Source organism: Nyctereutes procyonoides, unplaced genomic scaffold (genome assembly GCF_905146905.1).
Source record: "Nyctereutes procyonoides isolate TBG_1078 unplaced genomic scaffold, NYPRO_anot_genome, whole genome shotgun sequence".
In the NCBI taxonomy this organism is placed as follows: Eukaryota; Metazoa; Chordata; class Mammalia; order Carnivora; family Canidae; genus Nyctereutes; species Nyctereutes procyonoides.
The window spans coordinates 30,792,818-30,815,426 of NW_026575052.1; the positions used below are offsets into that span (position 1 = coordinate 30,792,818).

The 22,609-nt window shown below is 41.5% G+C and overlaps 2 protein-coding genes and 1 pseudogene across 4 annotated transcripts in view; 1 reads left to right on the top strand and 2 right to left on the bottom strand.

Moving 5' to 3' along the window:
- The window catches only part of MCCC2 (methylcrotonyl-CoA carboxylase subunit 2), a 69,289-nt gene extending 60,348 nt beyond the window's left edge, over nt 1–8,941 (bottom strand). For all 3 annotated transcript variants that reach the window (XR_008665264.1, XM_055331635.1, XM_055331634.1), the window contains exon 1: nt 8,639–8,941. Coding sequence is in view for 2 of the 3 variants with exons in the window: in XM_055331635.1 (XP_055187610.1) it covers nt 8,639–8,767 (129 nt within the window). In the remaining variant the exon portion in view is untranslated. The remainder of the gene's footprint in view (nt 1–8,638) is intronic.
- On the top strand, nt 8,766–11,091 carry LOC129514083 (molybdopterin synthase catalytic subunit-like; annotated as a pseudogene).
- Nucleotides 11,092–17,826: 6,735 nt separating this feature from the next.
- The window catches only part of BDP1 (B double prime 1, subunit of RNA polymerase III transcription initiation factor IIIB), an 89,147-nt gene continuing 84,364 nt past the window's right edge, over nt 17,827–22,609 (bottom strand). The window contains exon 39 of the mRNA XM_055331841.1: nt 17,827–20,592. Within this exon, the coding sequence (XP_055187816.1) occupies nt 20,461–20,592 (132 nt within the window). The 3' untranslated portion in view covers nt 17,827–20,460. The remainder of the gene's footprint in view (nt 20,593–22,609) is intronic.

Genomic DNA, 22,609 nt, shown 5'->3' on the forward strand with positions numbered 1-22,609 from the left:
CTTTCACATCTCTGGTGGTTTAATTCCTTTTACATGATGTGATACTAAGCAGCCTTCCAGCTGTTCAAAATAAAATTTTTTTAAAAGATTTTATTTACTTATTTATGAGAGACACAGAAAGGCAGAGGCACAGGCAGAGGCACAGGCAGGCTCCCTACGGGGAACTAGATGTGGGACTCAATCCCAGGACCCCAGGATCATGACCTGAGCCAAAGGCAGACGCTCAACCGCTGACCCAATCAGGTGTCCCCCAGCTGTTCAAAATTAGATGAATTTACAGTCTGCATAGTAGAGCTCTATTATTTATTTCCTACAGCTCTAAGAGCTCCCAAGGTCAAAGTTTATGCTACATTCTCTTGCGCTGCAAAATCCAGAAAACAAAAGAGAGAAGCAGCATATTGTGAGGGAAAGAATCTTTGCCCTTAAGTAGGGAAGTCCCAACCCCTAAACAATCCCTGTCTACTGGGGATCCCTGGGTGGCTCAGCGGTTTAGCGCCTGCCTTTAGCCCAGGCCGTGATCCTGGAGTCCCGGGATAGAGTCCCACATTAGGCTCCCGGCGTGGAGCCTGCTTCTCCCTCCTTCTGTTTCTCTGCCTCTCTCTCTCTCTCATAAATAAATAAATCTTAAAAAAAAAAAAAAAAATCCCTGTCTACTCACCCTGTGATCACTTCTCTTCCAGGCCCAAGCCCTGTCTGAGGGCAGATAGCCTGCCAGGAGCAAACTCCAGAATCTGCCTAGAACATTGTTTCCCAACCTTGTCTGGACACTGGAATCACTGGGAAGCTTCGAAAAATATAAATAAACCCTCAGAGATTCTGATGTCATCATTCACACATGCGGCCTGGGCATTAGGCACTTTAAAATTTCCCTGAGAGGGACGCCTGGGTGGCTCAGTGGTTGACCGTCTGCCTTCAGCTCAGGTCATGATCCTGGGGTCCCAGGATCAAGTCCCACATCAGGCTCCCTGCAGGGAGCCTGCTTCTCCCTCTGCCTGTGTCTCTGCCTCTCTCTGTGTCTTTCATGAATAAATACACAAAATCTTTTTAAAAATAAAAATAAAATAAAAGTTCCCCAAGGATTCAAATGGCCAACCAAAAATAGAGAAACACTGGCCCATAGTCTCCATTTCTAAGTTCGACTCAAGGCAAACTGGAAACCCACCCCAAAAGGGGGTTTGGTAATAGGCCAAGAGTTCTTTCATCACCAGAACCTCTTCAGATTACCATAGTGTTTGCTGATATGAATAGCATGAAGCAGTGGAAGCCAAGAGCTTTGCTCTCCTATTGAGCCCACGATACAGATCCTTTTCATTCACATTTGGCAAATTCAGAAACCCCTAGCTTTATGAATCGCCTTAGAAAGAAACAAAGCTCTTGCACCAAAGCATGTCTGTTCAGCCTGTCACCATGAGGTGGCATTAGAGCAACACGTACAGTGCCACTTCACGCGTACGAAGAGACTTAAACAGCCTAACATCTCAAGCCTAAAGGGAGCCACCTTTGTATGGAGAGCCTCCTGGGTTGAGAACTAGTCCTAGTAAGCGGGGGCTGGGTCCTGAACTCCTCTGTCATCTGCGAGACCCAGCAGAAAACGTTTAAAATGAAGGGGCTCCTTATATAAACAAAACCAAGGGGCAGAGAAGAGCTCTGGGACAGAATCAGGGGGCAGCTCCTACCTGGAGCCAAAGGGCATCTTCTCTGTGGGGCTCTCTCAGCTGACCCTGAGCTGCCACTGCCACCCTGGGGCTCACAGACGGGTACTACTCTGGCCTCAGGCCCTGGCCTCCATCTACCTGCTGCTCAGCACACAGGGTGAGGAAAAGATCTCACCACCATGTTGCCAAATAGAAAGGGAAGCAGATCACTCCACTGCCCAGGGAAAGTCATTTTTTGCTTATTTTCTGCTTAAAGTCCATCTTGTCAACTTCTACCTTTATTCTAAGGTTAAAAATCCACCTCGTAGGTGGCTGTTTCAGAAACCTTCTTTTTGGGGATCCCTGGGTGGCGCAGCGGTTTAGCGCCTGCCTTTGGCCCAGGGCGTGGTCCTGGAGACCCGGGATCGAGTCCCACATCGGGCTCCCGGTGCATGGAGCCTGCTTCTCCCTCTGCCTGTGTCTCTGCCTCTCTCTCTCTCTCTCTGTGACTATCATAAATAACTAAAAAAAAAATTTTTTTTTTTTTAAAAAGAAACCTTCTTTTTTTAAAGTATGCTCTCAGCCTAAAATGGGGCTTGAACTCATAACCCCTGGGGTCAAGAGTTGCATGCTGTACTGACTAGGCCAGCCAGGCGCCCGCCCCTCAGGAACCCTGATCTTAAGAATCCCCACAGATGGTGAAGCACCTTCATCAGGGAGGCAGCCTTCCCAAATGCTCCATTGTTTGGAATTCTTTCTCTGCCACTCTCAGCTCAGTAATTTCTTCAATTCACAGACTGATTCTGTGATTTTTTTTTAAGATTTTATTTATTTATTCATAAAGACACACACACACAGAGAGAGAGAGAGAGAGAGAGAGAGAGAGAGAGGCAGAGACATAGGAGGAGGGAGAAGCAGGCTCCACGCCGGGAGCCCAATGTGGGACTCGATCCCGGGCCTCCAGGATCGCGCCCTGGGCCAAAGGCAGGCGCTAAACCGCTGAGCCACCCAGGGATCCCCTATTTTGTTTTGTTTTTTAAAGATTTTATTTATTTATTCATGAGAGAGACACAGAGAGGCAGAGACACAGGCAGAGGAGAAGCAGGCTCCATGCTGGGAGCCCAATGTGGGACTCGATCCTGGGACCGTGGAATCATGCCCTGAGCCGAAGGCAGACGCTCAACCGCTGAGCCAGCCAGGCGTCCCTGTTTTGTTTCTTAAATGGAGAGAGAGAATCTTTTTTTTTTTTAAAGAGAGCTTTTTTTTTTATTTATTTATTCATGAGAGACCTAGAGCGAGAGAGGCAGAGACACAGGCAGAGGGAGAAGCAGGCTCCTCGCAGGGAGCCCAACGTTGGACTTGATCCCAGGACTCCAGGATCACAACCTGGGCTGAGGTGGCACTAAACCGCTGGGCCACCTGGGCTGCCCCAGAGAGAGAGAGAATCTTAATTAATCTGTGCCCAGTGTGGAGCCTGATGTGGGGCTTGATCTTAAGACCTAGTGATCATGACCTGGACAGAAATCAAGAGTTGGATGCTTAACTGAGTGAGCCACCCAGGCGCCCCATTAAGTTCCTCCATTGAACTTGGAGTCACATATTGAACAATATACATGGCCTGCCTTTTCATGCAATGTATTTATCGGATTATTTTTTAATCCAACCACTAGCAGGTAAAGAGATACAAGGTTAACAGTTTGGATGAGATTCATTTCCACAAATGCCTTAAGCTCACAATGAGCAAGTCTTTTGTTAAAAATCACAGAATCAGGGATCCCTGGGTGGCTCAGTGGTTTGGTGCCTGCCTTTGACCCAGGGCATGATCCTGGAGGCTCGGGATGGAGTCCCACGTTGGGCTCCCGGCATGGAGCCTGCTTCTCCCTCCTCCTGCCTCTCTCTCTCTCTATGTCTATAATTAATTAATTAATTAATTAATATCTTAAAAAAAAACAAAACAAAATAAAACAGATGAACATAGGGGGAAGGGAGGGAAAAATAAAACAAGACGAGACGGAGATAAACCGTAAGAGACTCTTAAGTCTAGGGAACAAACAGGGTTGCTGGAGGGAAGGTTGGGTGGGGGGGTGATGGGTTAAGTGGGTGATGGGCATTAAGGGGGGGCATGTGATGTGATGAGCATTGGGTGTTCTATGCAACTGATGAATCACTGACCTCTACCTCTGAAATGAATAATACATATGTTAATTTATTTTAAACTTAAAAAATAAAAACAAATTTTTAAAATAAAGATTGTCTCCCTCTGCCCCCCCAACAAATAAATAAATAAATAAATGGAATTTAATGCGAATGGAAAAAAAATCTGAATACCTGTTATCTCAACAAGGTATGTGAAAGGGTAACACATTTACCTAGGAATAATCCTACTCTGTTAGTTTAAAATTGCTAAAATGAAGAAAAAAAAGGTTTTTTCCAGTGACATATGGGGCTAATTCTCGAGCTAGTCCATCCAGTCATTATGACATTCTATCGTCTGCTCAGCCCTGCTTAGCCCAACACACTAGGAAACAAAGACAGGTTACAGCATGGCAAAGCAAAGACGCAGGAGTTTCGCTAACATATTCCGCTCCTCTTAAATGGAGTTCTTAACTGTTAATGGAAAAACGCTGGGATGCCTGGGTTTACAAATAAATAAATAGGGACGCCTGGGTGGCTCAGTGGTGAAGCGTCTGCCTTCGGCTCAGGGCATGATCCCAGGGTCCTGGGATTGAGTCTCACATCAGGCTCCCCACAGGGACCCTGCTTCCCCCTCTGCCTGTGTCTCTACCTCTCTCTCATGAATAAATAAAATCTTTGAAAATAAGTAAATGAAATATATTTTTTTAAAGTTAACTTTCTTCCATGGAAATTTTCAAACATATACAAAAACAAAAAGACTAGCATGGAATGCAGCCAATGTTATTCAACAATTACCCATATAAGGCCGAAGTTGTTTTTCTTGCCCCCCACCCCTAATCATTCATTCATTCATTCATTCATTCATTCATTCATTTAGAGTGAGCGAGGGAGAGAGAGAGAGAGCACAAGTGGGGCGGGGGGAGCAAAGTGAGAGGGGCAAGCAGACTGCCCACTGAGCAGAGAGCCTGATCCAGCAGGCGAGACTCCATCCCAGGATCCCCTGACCCGGGCTGAAGCCAGATGCCCAACCCACTGAGCCCCCAGGCACCCCACTCTGAATTATTCTTAAGAAAATCCTAGACATAGCACTCCATCCGTAGTCAGGGTTTCCAAATCTCCAAAAGATGAGGGCCATTTTTGAATATCAATAATCTGCTAATAACATCAAATATCCATTAGTGAAGACATTTCCTCAACTGGCAGATGGATGTTTTTTTAGTTTGCTTATTTGAATAGGATTCTATGGAAGTTCCATATACCCACAGGTGGATGTTTCTTAAGTCTTTTCTGAAATGTAAGTTCTCCCATCTTTTTTGGTCTTGATAGGTTCTGTGTGTCCCATAGGTTTCTCCCACGATGCTAAGTGTGTCCTCTCAGTGTCCTTTAACCAGTCCTCCTTCCCTTGCTGATGGAGAGGCTGATGGGATTCTGCTGTGCCTTTAGCTTCTTTTGTCGTCATCATCATCCACCTCCCCACCCCCATCATCAAGAAGTAGCTGAGCTCCTCCACCCGCACTGTTACCTCGCAGTCTCCCATCAACTTTGTAAAACACAGGCACCAGAGTTCTAGAAGTGATGAAAAGGGGTTCCCATAGGCACAAAGGAAACGAGTAATGCTCTACTAAAGTGTACTCACACCCAAGACATCACCACTACAGCCTAGGACATTGCCCAATCTAGAACAAAGTCAATCGAAATTACAGCTAGTTACACAAGAGATCTTTACCCTAGCTAAGCCAGCCTCCCAGTCAAGAAATAAAGGAAACTGTCACTAATTGCCAAGGCTGTCTAAGGCCCACGGCCATGAGAAGTGACAGTGGACAGGACAGATTCCTAGCCCCTGAGAAAACCGGGACACCCAGGCATCCCCATCTCTTAACCCGTCATCTCCAAATCCCTAGGTCCTCTCCTCCCTCTCCTCCCCAGCCCTGAACACGCCCAGCTGGAAAAGTAACATATCCTGCCCTCCTTCCATAGACATGTGTGGCCATGTGATTTAATTCTAACCAGTGAAGGGACGCCTGGGTGGCTCAGTGGTTGAGCGTCTACCTTGGGCTCAGGGCATGATCCGGGGGTTCCGGGATCAAGTCTTGCATCGGGGTCCCTGCAGGGAGCCTGCTTCTCCCTCTCCCTGTGTCTCTGCCTCTGTCTCTCTCCATGAATAAATAAATAAAATCTTAAAAAAAAAAATTCTAACTGGTGAAATGGAGGCAGTTGTTGTTAGGCGTGACTTCTAGAAAGGCTTCTTAAAAAAGAGAACAAGCAGGTGAAGGTGTCCTTTTGCCTACTCACCTTCTTCCTCCTTTATCTGAACTCTTACCTAATAGGTGGAGCTTAAGCAGCCACCTCGAGGGCATGAGGCCGAATGTACTTCTTGTTCAAATTTCTTCTATCCCTCCCCTCCCTGCTAAGGTTTAATGTGAGATTATACTTCCCCACCCCCCAGTCTATAAATCTGTCCATTGTACTCGCTTTGACCAGTGGAATGTGGGCAAAAGTGACTGTGCTAACTGCAAGCGGAGGCTCTGAGAGGGACAGTGTTTCCATACTGTCCTCAGACTTCCATAACGAGAGGAGCATCCCTCAGTAGCCACTGTCCCTTCAGTCTGGGATCTGGAATAAAAAACAAATAGAGCAGACCTGAATCTGATGCACTGCCTACAGAGAACTGCCACAGCCAACCTACAGATGGCATGGCAAAAAGGAAATATTTGTTGTTTCGGACACAGAGATCTTGGGGCCGTCTCTTGCTGAAGCAAAGGCCGGCTAAACAGATCCTTAGATGACAATGTGGAGAGAAGGAAAAGTTATTTCCCTCCAGGTTTTTTCTTTCCTCTGTGGAAATACGTTGGTAGTTTTTAACAAGCATGAAATACTAGACCAATGCCTTTTCTTTTTTTTCTTTAAAGATTTTATTTACTTATTCATGAGAGACACAGGGAGAGAGAGAGGCAGAGACACAGACAGAGGGAGAAGCAGGCTCCCTGCAGGGAGCCCGACGTGGGACTCGACTGGGTCCCCAGGATCAGGTTCTGGGCCAAGGGCAGCGCTAAACCCCTGAGCCACGCGGGCTGCCCACCAATGCCTTTCCATCCGACCACAACTACTTCCCTCCTCCAACTGCAAGGGCACAGAATGGATCAGAACATTATTTGACACAGAGAAAGAAGTTCTACACTCAGGCCCACACTCCCTAATCCCTAGTTAACAACCATCATCAAAAACATAGGCCCTAACCTGAAGCCAAAAGAAATGGCAGACTGTGAAGCTCCAGAGCCTCAAGCTCCAGGCCCTCATTCTCCCACAGAGACATCCCCACAGGATCAAAAACTAGCAAAAACAACCTTACAGGAGCTCCAAAAAAATAGCCAAAGGCCTACGGCAACCAGGAGAACACCCAGCCAAGAAGCCATGCTCAAAATGGGAGGAAATCTATCCTTCGAACGGCCTCCACGCTGGTGATCCTAACACATCTACAGGATCTTGCTACTTCCCTACTTATGTACCTTCGCAGGCAACCTGCAAGGTGAAATTTGAATGTGGCTTCTGCAGAGCAAGGCCCTCCACCATTTGATCTCATCTGTTCCATCAATTCCACACCCTGGTGATGACTTCCAAGTCCTCATACCTACTAGACGCTTTCATGACTCCATCAGTCTTGCCTCTCCTCCCCCGCCCGGAAGCTGGCCAGCCCAACCACCAAGATCCAACTCACTCATTGTCCCCAACCTGCAGCTCTCTGTAACTTCCCTTTTCAAGCTTTAGACGCTGCGCTTCGCAATGCACCTGCTTTCCTATCCATCCTCCCTACATGTAGGCACCTAATTCCACGCTTACACACCTACACCAAATACCTAACATATAGGGCAGCCCGGGTGGCTCAGCAGTTGAGCACCTGCCTTCAGCCCAGGTCGTGACTCCGGGGTCCTGGGATCGAGTCCTGCATCGGGCTCCCTGCATGGAGCCTGCTTCTCCCTCTGCCTGTGTCTCTCATGAATAAATAAAATCTTAAAAAAAAAAAAAAAAACTAACATACTGCCTGACCGCAGACACTATTTAGTATTTCCGAATTAAACATTCTCTCCTGACCCCTCCCCCCCAAAAAATAAATAAATAAAATCTAGACTCCTGGAAGCCTCTTCTCTCCTACTGTTTCTGTCTCGCCCTGCGTATCTTCTTTCAATTTAAGGAAACTGCGTAAAACATCTTTTCTGAAAATGACCCTTACGATTTTTTTTAAAGATGTTATTTATTTACTCATGAGACACACACACACAGAGAGAGAGAGAGAGAGAGAGGGAGGTAGAGGCACAGGCAGAGGGAGCAGCAGGCTGCACGAAGGGAGCCCGACGCGGGACTCGATCCCCGTACCTGGGGTCACGCCCTGGGCTGCAGGCGGCGCTGAACCGCTGAGCCCCCGGGGCTGCCCGGCCCGTTACGACTTCAAGGCTCCCTGGACACGGGCTGAAACTTTCCAGCTCGGATACTTCACGAGCTGTGTCTCTGACCTTGCCACACCAGTTCCAAGAAAGGCCGCTCAAAGATAAGCATGTTGTTCTACGAACAGCTTTTCAACTGACGTCAGTTAAGCGCACCCCGGGGCGACCCGGGCTAAGCCAGGCCGTCCCGGGGTTTCGGGGCAACGCCAACACCGAGCCCCCGGAGGTCCGGGGTCCGAGGCTTCAGGCAGCCGGCACGTGTAACAAGAGGCAAACACCGTCCCGGGCTAACGGGGTTTGCGATTGTTCTGCAGACTGCAAGGGCCGCCCCTGAGCCCCAGGACCACGACGCGGGATCCGCAACAACGCACAGGGCCGGGCAAGCCGACAGGTGCAAGCGGGGACCCCGGGGTCGCTGACCCAGCCTACCTGGTAGACGGCAGAGCCCGAGTCTAGCTGGGTGCCCAGCCTGGCCGGAGAGTCGCCGTGATAAGCGCGCGGCCGGGGGATGAGGGCGCGGGCGCACGGCCGTGGGGCCAACCTCAGGGCAGCCCACATGACGGCCGGCACGGAGCGACGGCGAGCGCTAGCCGCAGAGCGGCCCGGGCAGCCTCACGCTTGCTCCTCCCCCGCTCCGGCTGCCCCGCTCCGGGAGGCGGCCCCTCACCGAGCCTCCCCGCGGCTCCCGCCGACCCACACCGCTCCCGGACTCCGGTCAGCCATGGCGCGCGCCTGCGCACGCCGGGCGTTAAAGGTCGTCGCTGCGCCCACTGAGCTCGGCCAATCAGGGGCAGAGGCGCAGTCCCGCGAGATCCGGGGCCACGGGCCGGGCTGCGCCGCCGGAAGGGCAGGGCTGGAGGGGCGGGCTTCCGTTTCTTAGGTGTGCCCTTTGGGTTCTTTTTCTACCTGTTGTTTTCTTTTTGTCCTTTTCTTTTTCTTTTTTCTTTTTTTTTTTAGATTTTATTTATTCATGAGACACAGAGGCAGAGACACAGGCAGAGGGATAAGCAGGCTCCCTGCAGGGAACCCGATGCGGGACTTGACCCCGGGGTCACGACCTGGGCCCAAGGCAGATGCTCAACCGCTGGGCCCCCCAGGCGCCCTTTTTGCCCTCTTAATAGAAGGGGACTGGGAACTTGAAAAAATCTTACCCTTATAGGAGAGCTGGCAACCGAACAGGAATCAGACTGTCCTAAGAAACAAAAGTCCTTGGAGGAGATGCATGTTTACTCATCTAACAAATGTTTTTTTTCCCCGTGTCCCCTGTGTCAGTTGCTCTTCTGGCGCTGGGTCTTAACAACTTGGCGAGTCTTCCAGCTTCGTCTTCAAGTGTTTTTGTTTGTTTCGTTTTGTTTTTGTTTTTGGCTAGTTACGATCGGCTTCTTGAGATTCCGTATTAAGTTTAGTATGGGTTTTTCTGTTTTCTGCAAAAAAAAAAAAAAAAGTCACTGGGGTTTTGATAGGGGTTACATTGATCTGTTGCTCACCGTTGTTAGTGTTGACATCTTAACAGTATTAAGTTTTACAATCCATGGACACGAGATGTGTTCCCATGTATTTGTGTCTGATTTCTTTTTTCTTTTAATTGTATTTACTTATTCATGAGAGAGAGAGAGAGAGGCAGAGACACAGGCAGAGGGAGAAGCAGGCTCCATGCAGGGAGCCTTATGCCAGACTCGATCCCAGAACCCCGGGAATCATGCCCTAAGCTGAAGGCAGCACTAAACCGCTGAGCCCCCTGCGTGCCCCTGTGTCTAATTTCTTTCCATAATGTTTTGTGGTTTTCATCATGCAAATCTTACACCTCCTTGGTTAAATCCTATTTTATTCTCTTGAGTACTGTTGTAAATGGGATTATCATCATAATTTCCTTTTCAACCTGTTACTAGTGTGTAATGCAGCTGATTTTTGTGTGTTGACTTTATATCCTGCTGCTTTGTTGAATTCGTTCATTAGTTATAGAAAGTTTTGGAGGGGGAGGTTCTTTAGGGCTTTCTACATATTTGTCATCTGCAAAGTGATTGTTTTACTTCTCCCTTTTCGCTTTGAATGCCTTTTATTTCTCTTTATTTCTTCCCTAATTGCTCTGACTAGGTGATATTTGCTGTCCGTCAAGAATACTTCGAGCTTGGAGATCAGCTCCTCCACCTTCAGTCAGAAGATGAAATTGCCATTATCTCCCCCATTAGTGGAGGGTAGTGCTCTGGAGCCACTTAGGAAAGATCTGAATGAAGTTGAAGAGAAACCTAAAGATATAATAAAATTCACTGCTGAGAACCTCTCCATAGATGAAGTCTCACAATTGGTGATTTCTTCACTCTGTGGTGCAGTCTCTTGTGCAGACTACAAGAAACAACTTTGAAGGGAAAAAAACTCATTAGTTTAGAATATGAAGCATATCTACCAATGGCAGAAAATGAAATCAGAAAGATCTGTAGTGACATTAGGCAGAAATGGCCAAACACATAGCAGTGTTTCAAAGACTTGGCTTAGTTCCAGTATCAGAAGCGAGCGTTATCATTACTGTGTCCTCGGTCCATAGGGCCTCATCCCTCCAGGCTGTGAGCTATGCCATTGATACTTTATTTATTTTTTAAGATTTCATTTTTATTTATTCATGAGAGACTGAGAGAGAGAGAGAGGCAGAGACACAGGCAGAGGGAGAAGCAGGCTCCAGGCGGGAAGCCCAATGTGGGACTCGATCCCCGGTTTCCAGGATCAGGCCCTGGGCTGAAGGCAGCAGTAAACTGCTGAGCCACGCGGGCTGCCCTGCCATTGATACTTTAAAAGCCAAGGTGCCCATATGGAAAAAGGAAATTTATGAAGAATTATCATCATCTTGGAAAAGAAACAAAGAATGCTTTTGGGCAACTGATGATTAAGTCACACATTTTTTTGAGTACTAAAATTAATTTTGGTGAACTTCTGCCTTAAAAAAAAAAAGTACTATGTTGAATAGCAGGGACAAAAGTGAAGTTTCTTGCCTTGTTCCCAATCCTCAGAGGAAACGCTTTGAGTCGTTCACCACTGAATATGACGTTTGCTGTGCGTTTTTCGTATGTGGCCTTTACAATGATAAGGTAGCTTTCTTCTATTTCTAGTTAGTTGGTCGTTTTTATCGTGTAAGAGTGTTGAATTTTGCCAAATGCTTTTTCGGCAGTAATTGAGATGATCCTATGTGCGTTTTTTCTTTATTCTGTTCATGTGTGTTTTAGGGATCAATCTTGGCATATTGAACATGATCCTTGCATTCCAGGAAAAAAACCCCACTTGGTCATGGTGCATAATCCTTTTAATATGCTGAAGGGGATCTCTGGGTAGCTCAGTGGTTTAGCACCTGCCTTCAGCCCAGGGCGTGATCCTGGGGTCCCGGGATCGAGTCCCATATTGGGCTCCCTGCATGGAGCCTGCTTCTCCCTCTGCCTGTGTCTCTGCCTCTCTCTCTCTCTTTCTCTCATGAATAAATAAAATCTTAAAAAATAATATGCTGTTAAATTCATTTCACCAGTATTTTATTGAGGATTTTTGCATCAACATGCATAAAGGATATTGGTCCATATGGTTCTTCTATCTTTGTCTGGCTTTGGTATCAAGATTATGGTGGCCTCAGAATGGGTCAGAATGTGTTCTCATCAATTTTTTGTAAAAGTTTGAGGAGGATTGGTATTAGTTGTTTTTTACTTTTATTTTTTCAAGTTTTTATTTATTCATGAAAGACACAGAGAGACAGAGACACAGGCAGAGGGAGAAGCAGGCTCCATGCAGGAGCCCGATGTGGGACTGGATCCTGGGAACCCGGGATCACACCCTGAGCTGAAGACAGACACTCAACCTCTGAGCCACCCAGGTACCTCAGTATTAGTTCTTTTTTAAATGTTTGGTAAGATTTACCAGTGTAGCTATAAAGTCCAGTGCTTTTCTTTGTCAGGAGGTTTTTGTTTTGGTGTTGGTTGTTTGTTATTGTTATTGTTTTTGATTACTGATTCGATCTTCTTACCATAGATCTATTCGAATTTTTTCTTTGTGAAATAATCTTGGTAGATTTTTGTGTTGCTAGGATTTGTCCATTTCATCTAGTTACCCAGTTTGTGGGCGTACAGTTGTTCATAGTGTTCAGTTTACTTTTTCTTTTAGGGAATACAGTATGTCAACTTACAAAATGGAAATAAAGATGTTTTTACCTCTTTCTCTTATAAATTATCTCAAAGCAACAAAGGAATATAAAAAAGAATCCATATCCTACCTTCAATTAAAATAGGAGATATGGGATGCCTGGGTACCTCAGCTGGTTAAGCAACTGACCAACTCTTGATTTTGTCTCAAGTCATGACCTCAGGGTCATGAGATTCAGCCCCTTGTCAGGCTCCACACTGGGTATGAAGCCTGCTTGGGATTCTCCCTCCCTCTCTCTCTGCTTCCCTGCCCCTTACAGGTACATACACTCTCTCTCTAAAATAATAATAATAATAATAATAATAATAATAATAATAATAATATATGAGATATATGAAGACAGCAGGCAAAAAAATAGGAAAAATAAATTTTTTTCCCAAAGCTTTTATTTATTTATTCATGATAGAAACAGAGAGAGAAAGAGAGGCAGAGACACAGGCAGAGGGAGAAGCAGGCTCCATGCCGGGAGCCCGATGCGGGACTCGATCCCGGGTCTCCAGGATCGTGCCCTGGGCCAAAGGCAGGCGCCAAACCGCCGAGCCCCAGGGATCCCCGGAAAATATTTTTCCAGGGATCCCCGGAAAATAAATTCAGAAGGAAAAGAGGAAGCTGATATCTAAGTGCTTGCACTGGAAGATTAAAAAAACAAGTAAACAAGTTGATTTGCCTCCCGGAAATCCCTACAAGGCTCGGGAATTGGTGGTACTGGAAACAGAGGAAGGTGTGGGTGGGTGTGGGGAGCAGTGGTAGAGACCAGGAAACAATGAAAGTACTTGAAAATCTGTGTCAGAAGCAGTTAGAACCCTAGGTTTTCACTCCCACTTTGCCCAGAAGTTAGAAGATATATTTTATCCGGAGAAACTGAATCTCGGATGTTCCTTTTTTTTTTTTTAGAAAGAATGATGCTCTTTTTTTTTATTTTTATTTATTTATGGTAGTCACAGAGAGAGAGAGAGAGAGGCAGAGACACAGGCAGAGGAAGAAGCAGGCTCCATGCAGGGGGCCTGACGTGGTACTCAATCCCGGTCTCCAGGATCACGCCCTAGGCTGCAGACGGCGCTAAACCGCTGCGCCACCGGGGCTACCCTCGGATGTTCCAAATACAGGAACAGTAGGCAAGAGTGAAGCGCCAGATTGAAACCACCAAGATTAACTAAAAGTCTGGAGGCCAAGTCAAGAAAGCTCTGTTCCCCAATGCCCGTTTTCCTCCGAGTTCTAAAATGTTGGCTACTGGGTTCTAATAGGAAGGCATCTGGAGAAACCTTGCCACCTCACAGAAAGGATAGAGTGATATTTGAGGTTTCCCAGTGGAGAAGCACCTTGGAAAATAATACACCTACAGTGTAATCTACAAATTAACGTGTCCTATCTGCACTTCAGGAAGCTTGTAAAATCTCCCAACTTTTTAGAAAATTTCTCTAACATATGCATGGATAGCCAAGGATCAACAGGCATTAGAGCAAAGTCTTCAAAATGAAAAAGACCCCCACCACAACCAAGAAAACCTCAGAAGAAACCAGCAGTACAAGGAACAGAAGCAACTGGAACATCCTTAGAGAAATGAAAAAACATTGCACTTGTGAAACAAGAACAGGATTATGAAAAAATTTCTAAGCTTTTGGAAGTAAAAATGAGATTAAGAATTTTAAAAATCTATAAAAAGGGAAGGAAATGTGGAAATAAAATTTTAAGCCTCATTTCCAATTTAAACCTTGGCTAGAGGAATGCCTGGGTGGCTCAGTGGTTGAGCAGCTGCCTTCTGCTCAGGTTGTGATCCCAGGGTCCTGGGATCGAGTCCTACATTAGGTTCCCTACAGGGAGCCTGCTTCTCCCTCTGCCTGTGCCTCTGCCTCACTATGTCTCTCATGAATAAATATATAAAATCCTTTAAAAAAATAAACTTTGGCTAGAAAATGTAATCAAAGCTAGAGATTACAAGCTTTGTAGACATTTAATGAGAAATTATTAGGATGGGAAAACATGTTATAAGGAGACTGGATACTCTGCTAGCCACCAAATTTATTAAATGAGAGGTTAGCAATTATTTCCTGGTTGGCATTAAATTTAAGTTTATATCTAATGTATACTTATTAAAAATTTTAATAGTTTATGCTTATCCTGTGTATCTTATTATAATTGAGTTTCTAAATCTGTTTGCTATAGTCAAATAGTGTTCTATAATATTGAAAGGCCTGCTTTAATAGAGCCAGGCTTGGTTTGAAAACATAAGACTATGAATGGATGTTATAAAAAATACCATTGTTAAAATCTTAATTGTAATAAAAAAATCAATTATTTCTTAATATCTCAGCAATAAACAATTAGAAAATAAACATTTTAAAGACCATTTATAATGGCATCAAAGAACACCAAGTACTGGGGCACGTGGCTGGCTCAGTTGGTAGACCATGCAACTCTTGATTTTGGGGTTGTAAGTTTGAGCCCCATGTTGGTGTAAAGAGTACTTAAAAATCTTAAAAAAAAAAAGTACTTAGGAGTGTATCTCACAAATGAGGTGATACTGCTATGTATTTACATAAGAGAAATAAAAACATGTCTACAAAAAATATTTATATAACTTTATTTAAAAAAACAGCCAAATTTGCAAACAATCCCACAGGAAAATGGAAAGAAAATTCGGTGTGATCATATAATGTGTTATATTCATAAAATGGAATACAACTCAGCAACAAAAGCAAACAACTACTAACAGGGATGAATCTCAAAAACATACTGAGCAAAAATAATCAGATACAAAAAAAATAAATGCATCATATGTGATTCCACAAAGTTTAAGACCAGGTGAAACTACTCTTTGTGGATGACCAAGGAGAAGGGGCTTAAGGGAACTTCCTAGGGTGTTGAACATGTAAGATCTGTATATTTTATTAAATGCAAACTATGCCTGGGGCACCTGGGTGGCTCAGTCAGTGAAGTGTACCTTCAGCTCAGGTCATGATCCCGGGGTCCTGGGATCAAGCCCCACATCAGGCTCCCTTCTCTGCAGGGGAGTCTGCTTCTCTCTCTCCTCTGCTGCTTCCTCTGCTTGTGCTCTCTTGATCTGTCAAATAAATCAATGTTTCTTTAAAAAATAATAAATGCAAACTATGCCTTAAAAACACTAATAAAGAAAACAGTGTTGATTCAAAATTATGACCCAAGTCAAAGGATGATGGTTTTACCTGATGGCTCATTCTGTGATTTGATTCTACAAATGTGTTAGAAGCATCAAGACTGTCTTGGCCTTCTCTCTACCCATTCTGTGATTACCAAAGTCACTTCTGAAAAGAGATAGATGCTTACATTTTTCTCCAGAAATCAAAATTGAGACACTCTTCCCCTCCCCAAAACAGGATAACAACAAAAGTGAAGAAAAGAAAGGAGAGGGAGGGAAGAAGAAATGGGAAACAGTATAGAAAAGATAACTTAGAGACCCAATAAAAGTGCTAAAAAAATGATTAATAGAAAGGGCAGATATGAGAACAAAATGGAAGGGACAAAATTATCAAAACAATAATACAAGAACATTTCCCAGAAGGGAAGTAAATGAGTTTCCCTATTAAAAAGGTCCATTAAGTATTCAGCAGCATGAATGTAGAGGCCGGAAAGATGGACGGGCTTACACCAAAGTTCATTATTGTGCAGAATATAGCAGGTCAAAACACTGTAAACAGGCAAGCCACATTCAAAGGAGAATCAGAATGGCACGAAACTTTTAAACACTGACAACTGGAAGACGATGGAACATGCCTTCAAAATGACATAAAAATTATTTTCAAATTATTTAGGAATCCTATTCATAGCCCAACTAAGAGTAGAATAAATTTCAAACATCAAATGTTACCACCCATGTACCCTTTTGCAGTAAATAGTGGAACATGTACCTCCCCAAACAAATCAGGAACGACAGTGAAATGGGCTCAAGATACAGCATCTAAACCAGGAAAGAGAGGCAGGAGGTTCACAGAGTAATGGCACAGAGAAGTCTCATGATGACAGCTGTGCTGCACACAGAGACCTGGAAAGCCCCTAATCTAGTTCACAACAGGAAAAGCAATCTCTAGAAAGTTTTCCAGGAAAAAAAAGAAGAAAACAGTTTAAGTGATGGTTTGACCATGTGCAAAATTATACGCAGAGGCATTTTACAGACTTGCTAGAGGGTGTGGAAAGTTAAAAAAGGGAAAACAAAAACCAAAGCAAATGAAAGAGTGAAACAAATATTAACTCCAAGAAAAACAAATGTTTGTCCCATAAATGTCACCTTAGTACATAAAGTGGTACAGCACTTAATAATTACGATTAATACAGTAACAATAGTAAATATGGATTAAACCTTATGATTAATATATAGGAAGGGGAGAGTTTTAAGAAACCCAAAAGTCTTAAGTACCAGTGAAATTAACAATGTCTCACATTTGTGAACAAGAGATAACAGAATAACCATATTTAGAAGTAGGTAATAACAGAAGAAACAGCTTGTTTGAAATCTAGCACTACTTAAGCCATGTACACTAATCTTTTAAAATGCGAAATAATGCATTACTAAAAGGTTAGTACCATGCCTACATAATAAATGGCAGCCTGTTGTTTTAAAAAAGTGAGTTTTTAAAAAGTCAGACCAGGGGTGCCTGGGTGGCTCAGGCGGTTCACCATCTGCCTTCAGCTCAGGTCATGATCTTAGGGTCCTGGGAACACGCCCTCTGTAGGGCTCCTAGCTTGATGGGGAGCTTGCTTCTCCCTCTCCTGATTGTGTTCTTTCTTTGTCAAATAAACTTAAAAAAAAAAAATCTTAAAAAAAAAAAAAAAAGAATCAGACCAGTTGTACAGAAGCCCAATTATTCCTGGCACTGAAGCCAAAGAGAAATATTTCCTATAGATTCTCATACATAGGATATTGGGTGAAATAATTTTTTAAAACTCTGTAATATCATTATAGTAAAAAATAACAATTTCTTTAGGCTTTTATTCTATTTCACATAAAGTCCCTCAACACAAGCAGACAGAACAATGGAGGCAGCCCATATATATAGCTTTCTGATGATCTGACCAAATTCAAGATAAAAGTTCTGTCGACTTCAAAAGTCCAGGATTCTATTATATCCAGGACTAAAGTTTCCCATTTCTCTTTCTCTACAGAGAAAACAAAGTAGGAGGAAAAAAAGAGCAAGAGATTGAGTTCTTTTACCTAAAAATTCATGATATAAGGAATAAATGAACAAGAAAGCAACCCTTCACAGGTCCTAAATAGGACGGAGGGGAAGTCTATTCTTTACTCTTCCAAGATCAAAAAAATTTCCTTCACAGCATGCATATAAGACAAAAGATTAATTCTTCAGTATTTTTATGAAAGGAAGGAAGTATACACTATAGGAGACAAATGGACGAGTTTTGGTTAAACATTAATATCTTTAAATCATTAGAAAAGAAAAAGAAAAAAACAGAAATAGTATAAAATAACTTTTATTTACATAATTTATATCTATAGAACATAACTGCTTTCTTTAGAACAAGAAAATTTACAAATGACAGATATTGCTTTTTTGTCAAAAACTCCTTCAAGTAAGAGTATACATAGTCACTTCTATTTCAAATAATGTGGTGGTAAACAGTGAATATTCATATTATGTATGATCTGTGCCTTAATCATTTACCAACAATTAGGCTTTTAAAACCATCATGTTGATCACTTGCTAATACATAAGTATTCAGGACAAAAAGTCAAGAAAACAAACACCATTATTCATACCTCCTTTAAGATTCACAAAATAATTCTTCACAACATCATCTTTACATGAATCAGATATAAACAGATATAAACAAAGAATCAGACTAATTCTTTCCACCTTATAAAGTAAATACAATGATTGAGTTTCTCATTTTCCCCGGATTAGCTTTAAGGATATGATAGGACAATTTAGCTTGGCTGACTTGATTCTCTTACACAATGAATGCCCAAAGACAGAATTATTTCTTATATAGTGAGAAGTTACATCTTCCATAAAATTAATTCATTATAGATGAGCAAGAGATGGATATTAACAAAGTTAAAAAATAAATATTACACTAGGGATAAAATAATAGTTCAACTGTGGCAACCTAACATCCAAACTAACATTAAATGAAAGAAACTCTTTCAGAATATGAGACCTTAAAAATTTTATAAAAACAGGGCATTAAAACAGTAATGTGATTTACTACCATGATTTTTGTGACATATTAGTCACATGAAATAAATTAACACATACCTAATTGAGAATTTCCACTCAGATTTATAGATCCTCCTTTATGACAAAAAAGTTAAATTGTAAATTTCACTATAAAGTAATGAATAAGAAATGCTTTGATAGCAATTTTAGGATTATTGTTACACTTGCTGAGCCATATCCTATTTTACTAATGAAGTTGAAAATTGGCCACTATTTTTCTCAATATACAAACACAATTATCTAAACATTAAAATATTTTCCCAGTTAAAATACTGATCATTTTGTAATGAAATCAACACAGTTTTAATTGTGATGCACAACTTATAACTGTCAATGACAAATAACATGTCATAGATAAAATGTCAGCACCTGAAGGTAAGAAAATTACCATCCAAAGTAGGGGTCAAACTAAAAAAGCCCATTCTAGCCATGTCAACCACTTCCATATCGTCTGTAGCTGTTTTCACACTGAAGCAGCAGAACTGAACAGTTGCCACAGAAGCCATGTGGCCCGCAAATTCAAAAATACTAGGCAGAAAATGTTTCTGATTCCTGCTCTGAGACTTTTCAAATAAAAGAATAAATCTGTTTTTGAGAAGTTTGATTGGAACCACCGAAGATTTCCTTGGGTGGAAAATGGAATTACATAACAATATTTGAAAATTAAAAACAACCCTTAAATTAATATTGATGATAATCACTGTACTAAATAAAGTCTTATTATCTTATTTTCTGTTTTTTTTTTTTTAATTTTCTGTTTTAACATCACAATTCTGTTCTGTGCTTAAAGGCCTATGTGTTCCCTAATCAAAATTTAATGGGGATAAAAAAAACTATCAAGAAATTAGTTTTAAAAAAAGGAATGTGTGTGAGTGTATACGTGTGTAAAAGGGACTGAGTTTTCTATGTGAATCACCCTCATAAATTAAAGGTTTTTTTCCCCATACAAATCCTGAGATTATCCAAAAAATAAGAAAAACAAAACTTCACAGTACAAATTCAATATACTAAACTATGAGAAAAGAAATTGCATCTAAAACATATATACTATCCAAATACTTTTAGTGATATAACTTTAAATATCTTTAAAATTAAAGAGGGAAAGGGACAAACATAAATTTGTCAATGTCTTCTTTACCCATAATCTGAGTGGTGAAAATAATTAAAACTGAATATTCTTTTAAATAAAAAACTTTAAAAATAAATAAATTTTTTGATGTTTCATTTTTATAAATAAGTTTAAATACTACTTGTTCAATTAGGACTAATGTTACATCAACATGAATTAGAAAAATACATATTTTCCAGTCAAATAGCTAATAGAAAAATTTTAACATTTACCATACTAAAGTGGAGTTTCACAATATGCTCTCGTATACTGAGAGGCAACTGAAAAGGCCTTCAGCAAAAACAAACAAAACACAAAACAAACAAAACCAAAAAACCAGAAAAAAAACCTTTACAAAAGAAGTTTGTTAAATGTTAAATACAATCCACCTCCAAATATGTTGGCTGTGATTTATACAGACATTTATCCACAACATTCCAACATGTCCATGTGTGTTCAGCACAGGAAGAGTCAAAATGTAAACAAGAGAAGCTATTTCTGTCTCAGGAGCAGTCTTATTAATTGCTTTGTATTTCCAAAATGCTAAATCAATCAGAATGAAAGGAACCTCAGCAATGTTTTCCACTGATTATAAAAGCTTCAAATCAAGTTCATTAAATATTCAAAATCAATCTAAAGAAAAATAGCCATAGATGTTCTTTTCTAAATACTGCTTAGTTGATAATTTGACTCTGAAAATCCTAGATATAAAAACCAAAGCCAAAACCAAACCAAACCAAAACAAACAAAAAAAAAAAACAATTTTATTCTGTTTCATCTACTTCAATAAAGATATCACTAAAGAAATATTCAGAGACTGTGGTTGGCTCCTCTTCAGGTACCCGGTTTTGGACACTTTTACATTCTTCTTTTGGTAAGGGACGATCACAAGAAACCTAAAACGATAATTAAAAAAAATATGCAATATAACATTTATGTATTGGATAGTGATCATCTAAATTGATTCTCTCTTTGAAAATCAATACAGTGATAAATATTAAGAGCTTTAAATATGTTCATATGCTTTAACCCAAAAATTTCATGTCTATGCTGTTAGGGAAATAATACTAAACATAGTAAAAAAAAAATTTTTTTTTTTTTTAATTTATGATAGTCACAGAGAGAGAGAGAGAGAGAGAGAGAGAGAGAGAGAGGCAGAGACACAGGCAGAGGGAGAAGCAGGCTCCATGCACCGGGAGCCTGATGTGGGATTCGATCCCGGGTCTCCAGGATCGCGCCCTGGGCCAAAGGCAGGCGCCAAACCGCTGCGCCATCCAGGGATCCCAACATAGTAAAAATTTTATGAATAAGATAACCTTTGAAGCATTAGTTAAAATAACAAAACTGGACTCAACAAGCCTGGACATGATAATAGGCACGATTAGACTATATTGTACATATGATCCATTATTTTACCCTAATTTCCATGAAAAAAATTTAATACAGAAAAATGTAACACTATCAAATCTATAATGAAGAATTTTAATAATCTGCATAAGAATAAACAGACCCACAAAACAGAACAGTATCCCCAGGCAACTACAAAATAAAGCAATCCTATCAAAAGTTAGCCTTTTTTTTTTTTAAGATTTTATTTATTCATGAGAGACACAGAGAAAAAGAGAGAGGCAGAGACACAGGTAGAGGGAGTAGCAGGCTCCATGCAAGGAGCCCGATGTGGGGCTCGATCCCAGGACTCCAGGATCACACCCTGAGCCGAAGGCAGATGCTCAACCGCTGAGCCACCCAGGCGTCGCAAAAGTTAGCCTATCTAGAAATCTATAAAAAATTAAGACAACATGGTATTGGCATTAGACAGACTTATGTATTAATGAAAAACGAAGACTAGAAATATCCCCAACGCATATAACTGCAAATTCAGTATCTGAGAATAGTTAGGTTATTTATTTATTTATTTATTTATTTATTTATTTATTTATTTATTTATTATTTATTATTTTTTATTTTTTTTTAGTTAGGTTATTTAATAAATGATGTAGGACAACTGTATAACCATCTCAGAAAAAAAAAAGTCAAACCTGTACCTCACCAAAATAAATTCATCTATGTAAAAATTTTTTTAAAATCTCTGCATGACAAAAACTACTGTACATAAAATCAAAAGACAAGTGACATATAGGTTAAAAAAATTACAATCTTTATCACAAAGGTTTTTTTTTTTTTAAGATTTTATTTATTTGACAGAGAGAGAGAGCGGGCACACAAGCAGGGGGAACAGCAGGCAGAGGAAGAAGCAGGTTCCCCACAGAGCAGAGAGCTCAATATGGGGCTTGATCCCAGGACCCTGGGACCATGACCTGAGCTGAAGGCAGACGCTTAACTGACTGAGCCACCCAGGCGCCCCACAAGGGTTTTCTTTAATATAAGAGCTTCTACAGATCATCAAAGAAAATAGTAATGTATTTTTTTTTAAAAAAATCAGACATATTGGACAGATGGTTCATAGAGAATGCATAAATGAGTCAAATATATGAAGACGTACTCAACCTCATTCATACGCTCATTAAATCTATGAAGAATGACAAAAGTGAAAAAAATTGGTTACATGCTAGTGTAAGGAAAAAGGCCCTTTCATATGCTGCTGCTAAGAATAAAAACAGATATATTCCCTATGGAAGATAATCAAGCAGTATCTGTCAAAAGAATAATGATTCCTTTTGATCAACAATTCAACTTTTAGGAATTCAACCTATAAAGTGGAAAAGCACTCATTCATAGGTTAGCTATTACCACATTATTTGAAATAACAAATCATTAGGAATAACCTATATGCCTACCAGTGTGAGACTATTCTTGCTCTATGGTACATTAAATGATATAGTCATAAAAAATAATGAGGGCACTCTTGGAGGGCACTTTCCTGAAAAATCAATTTATGTTCATACAAGAACT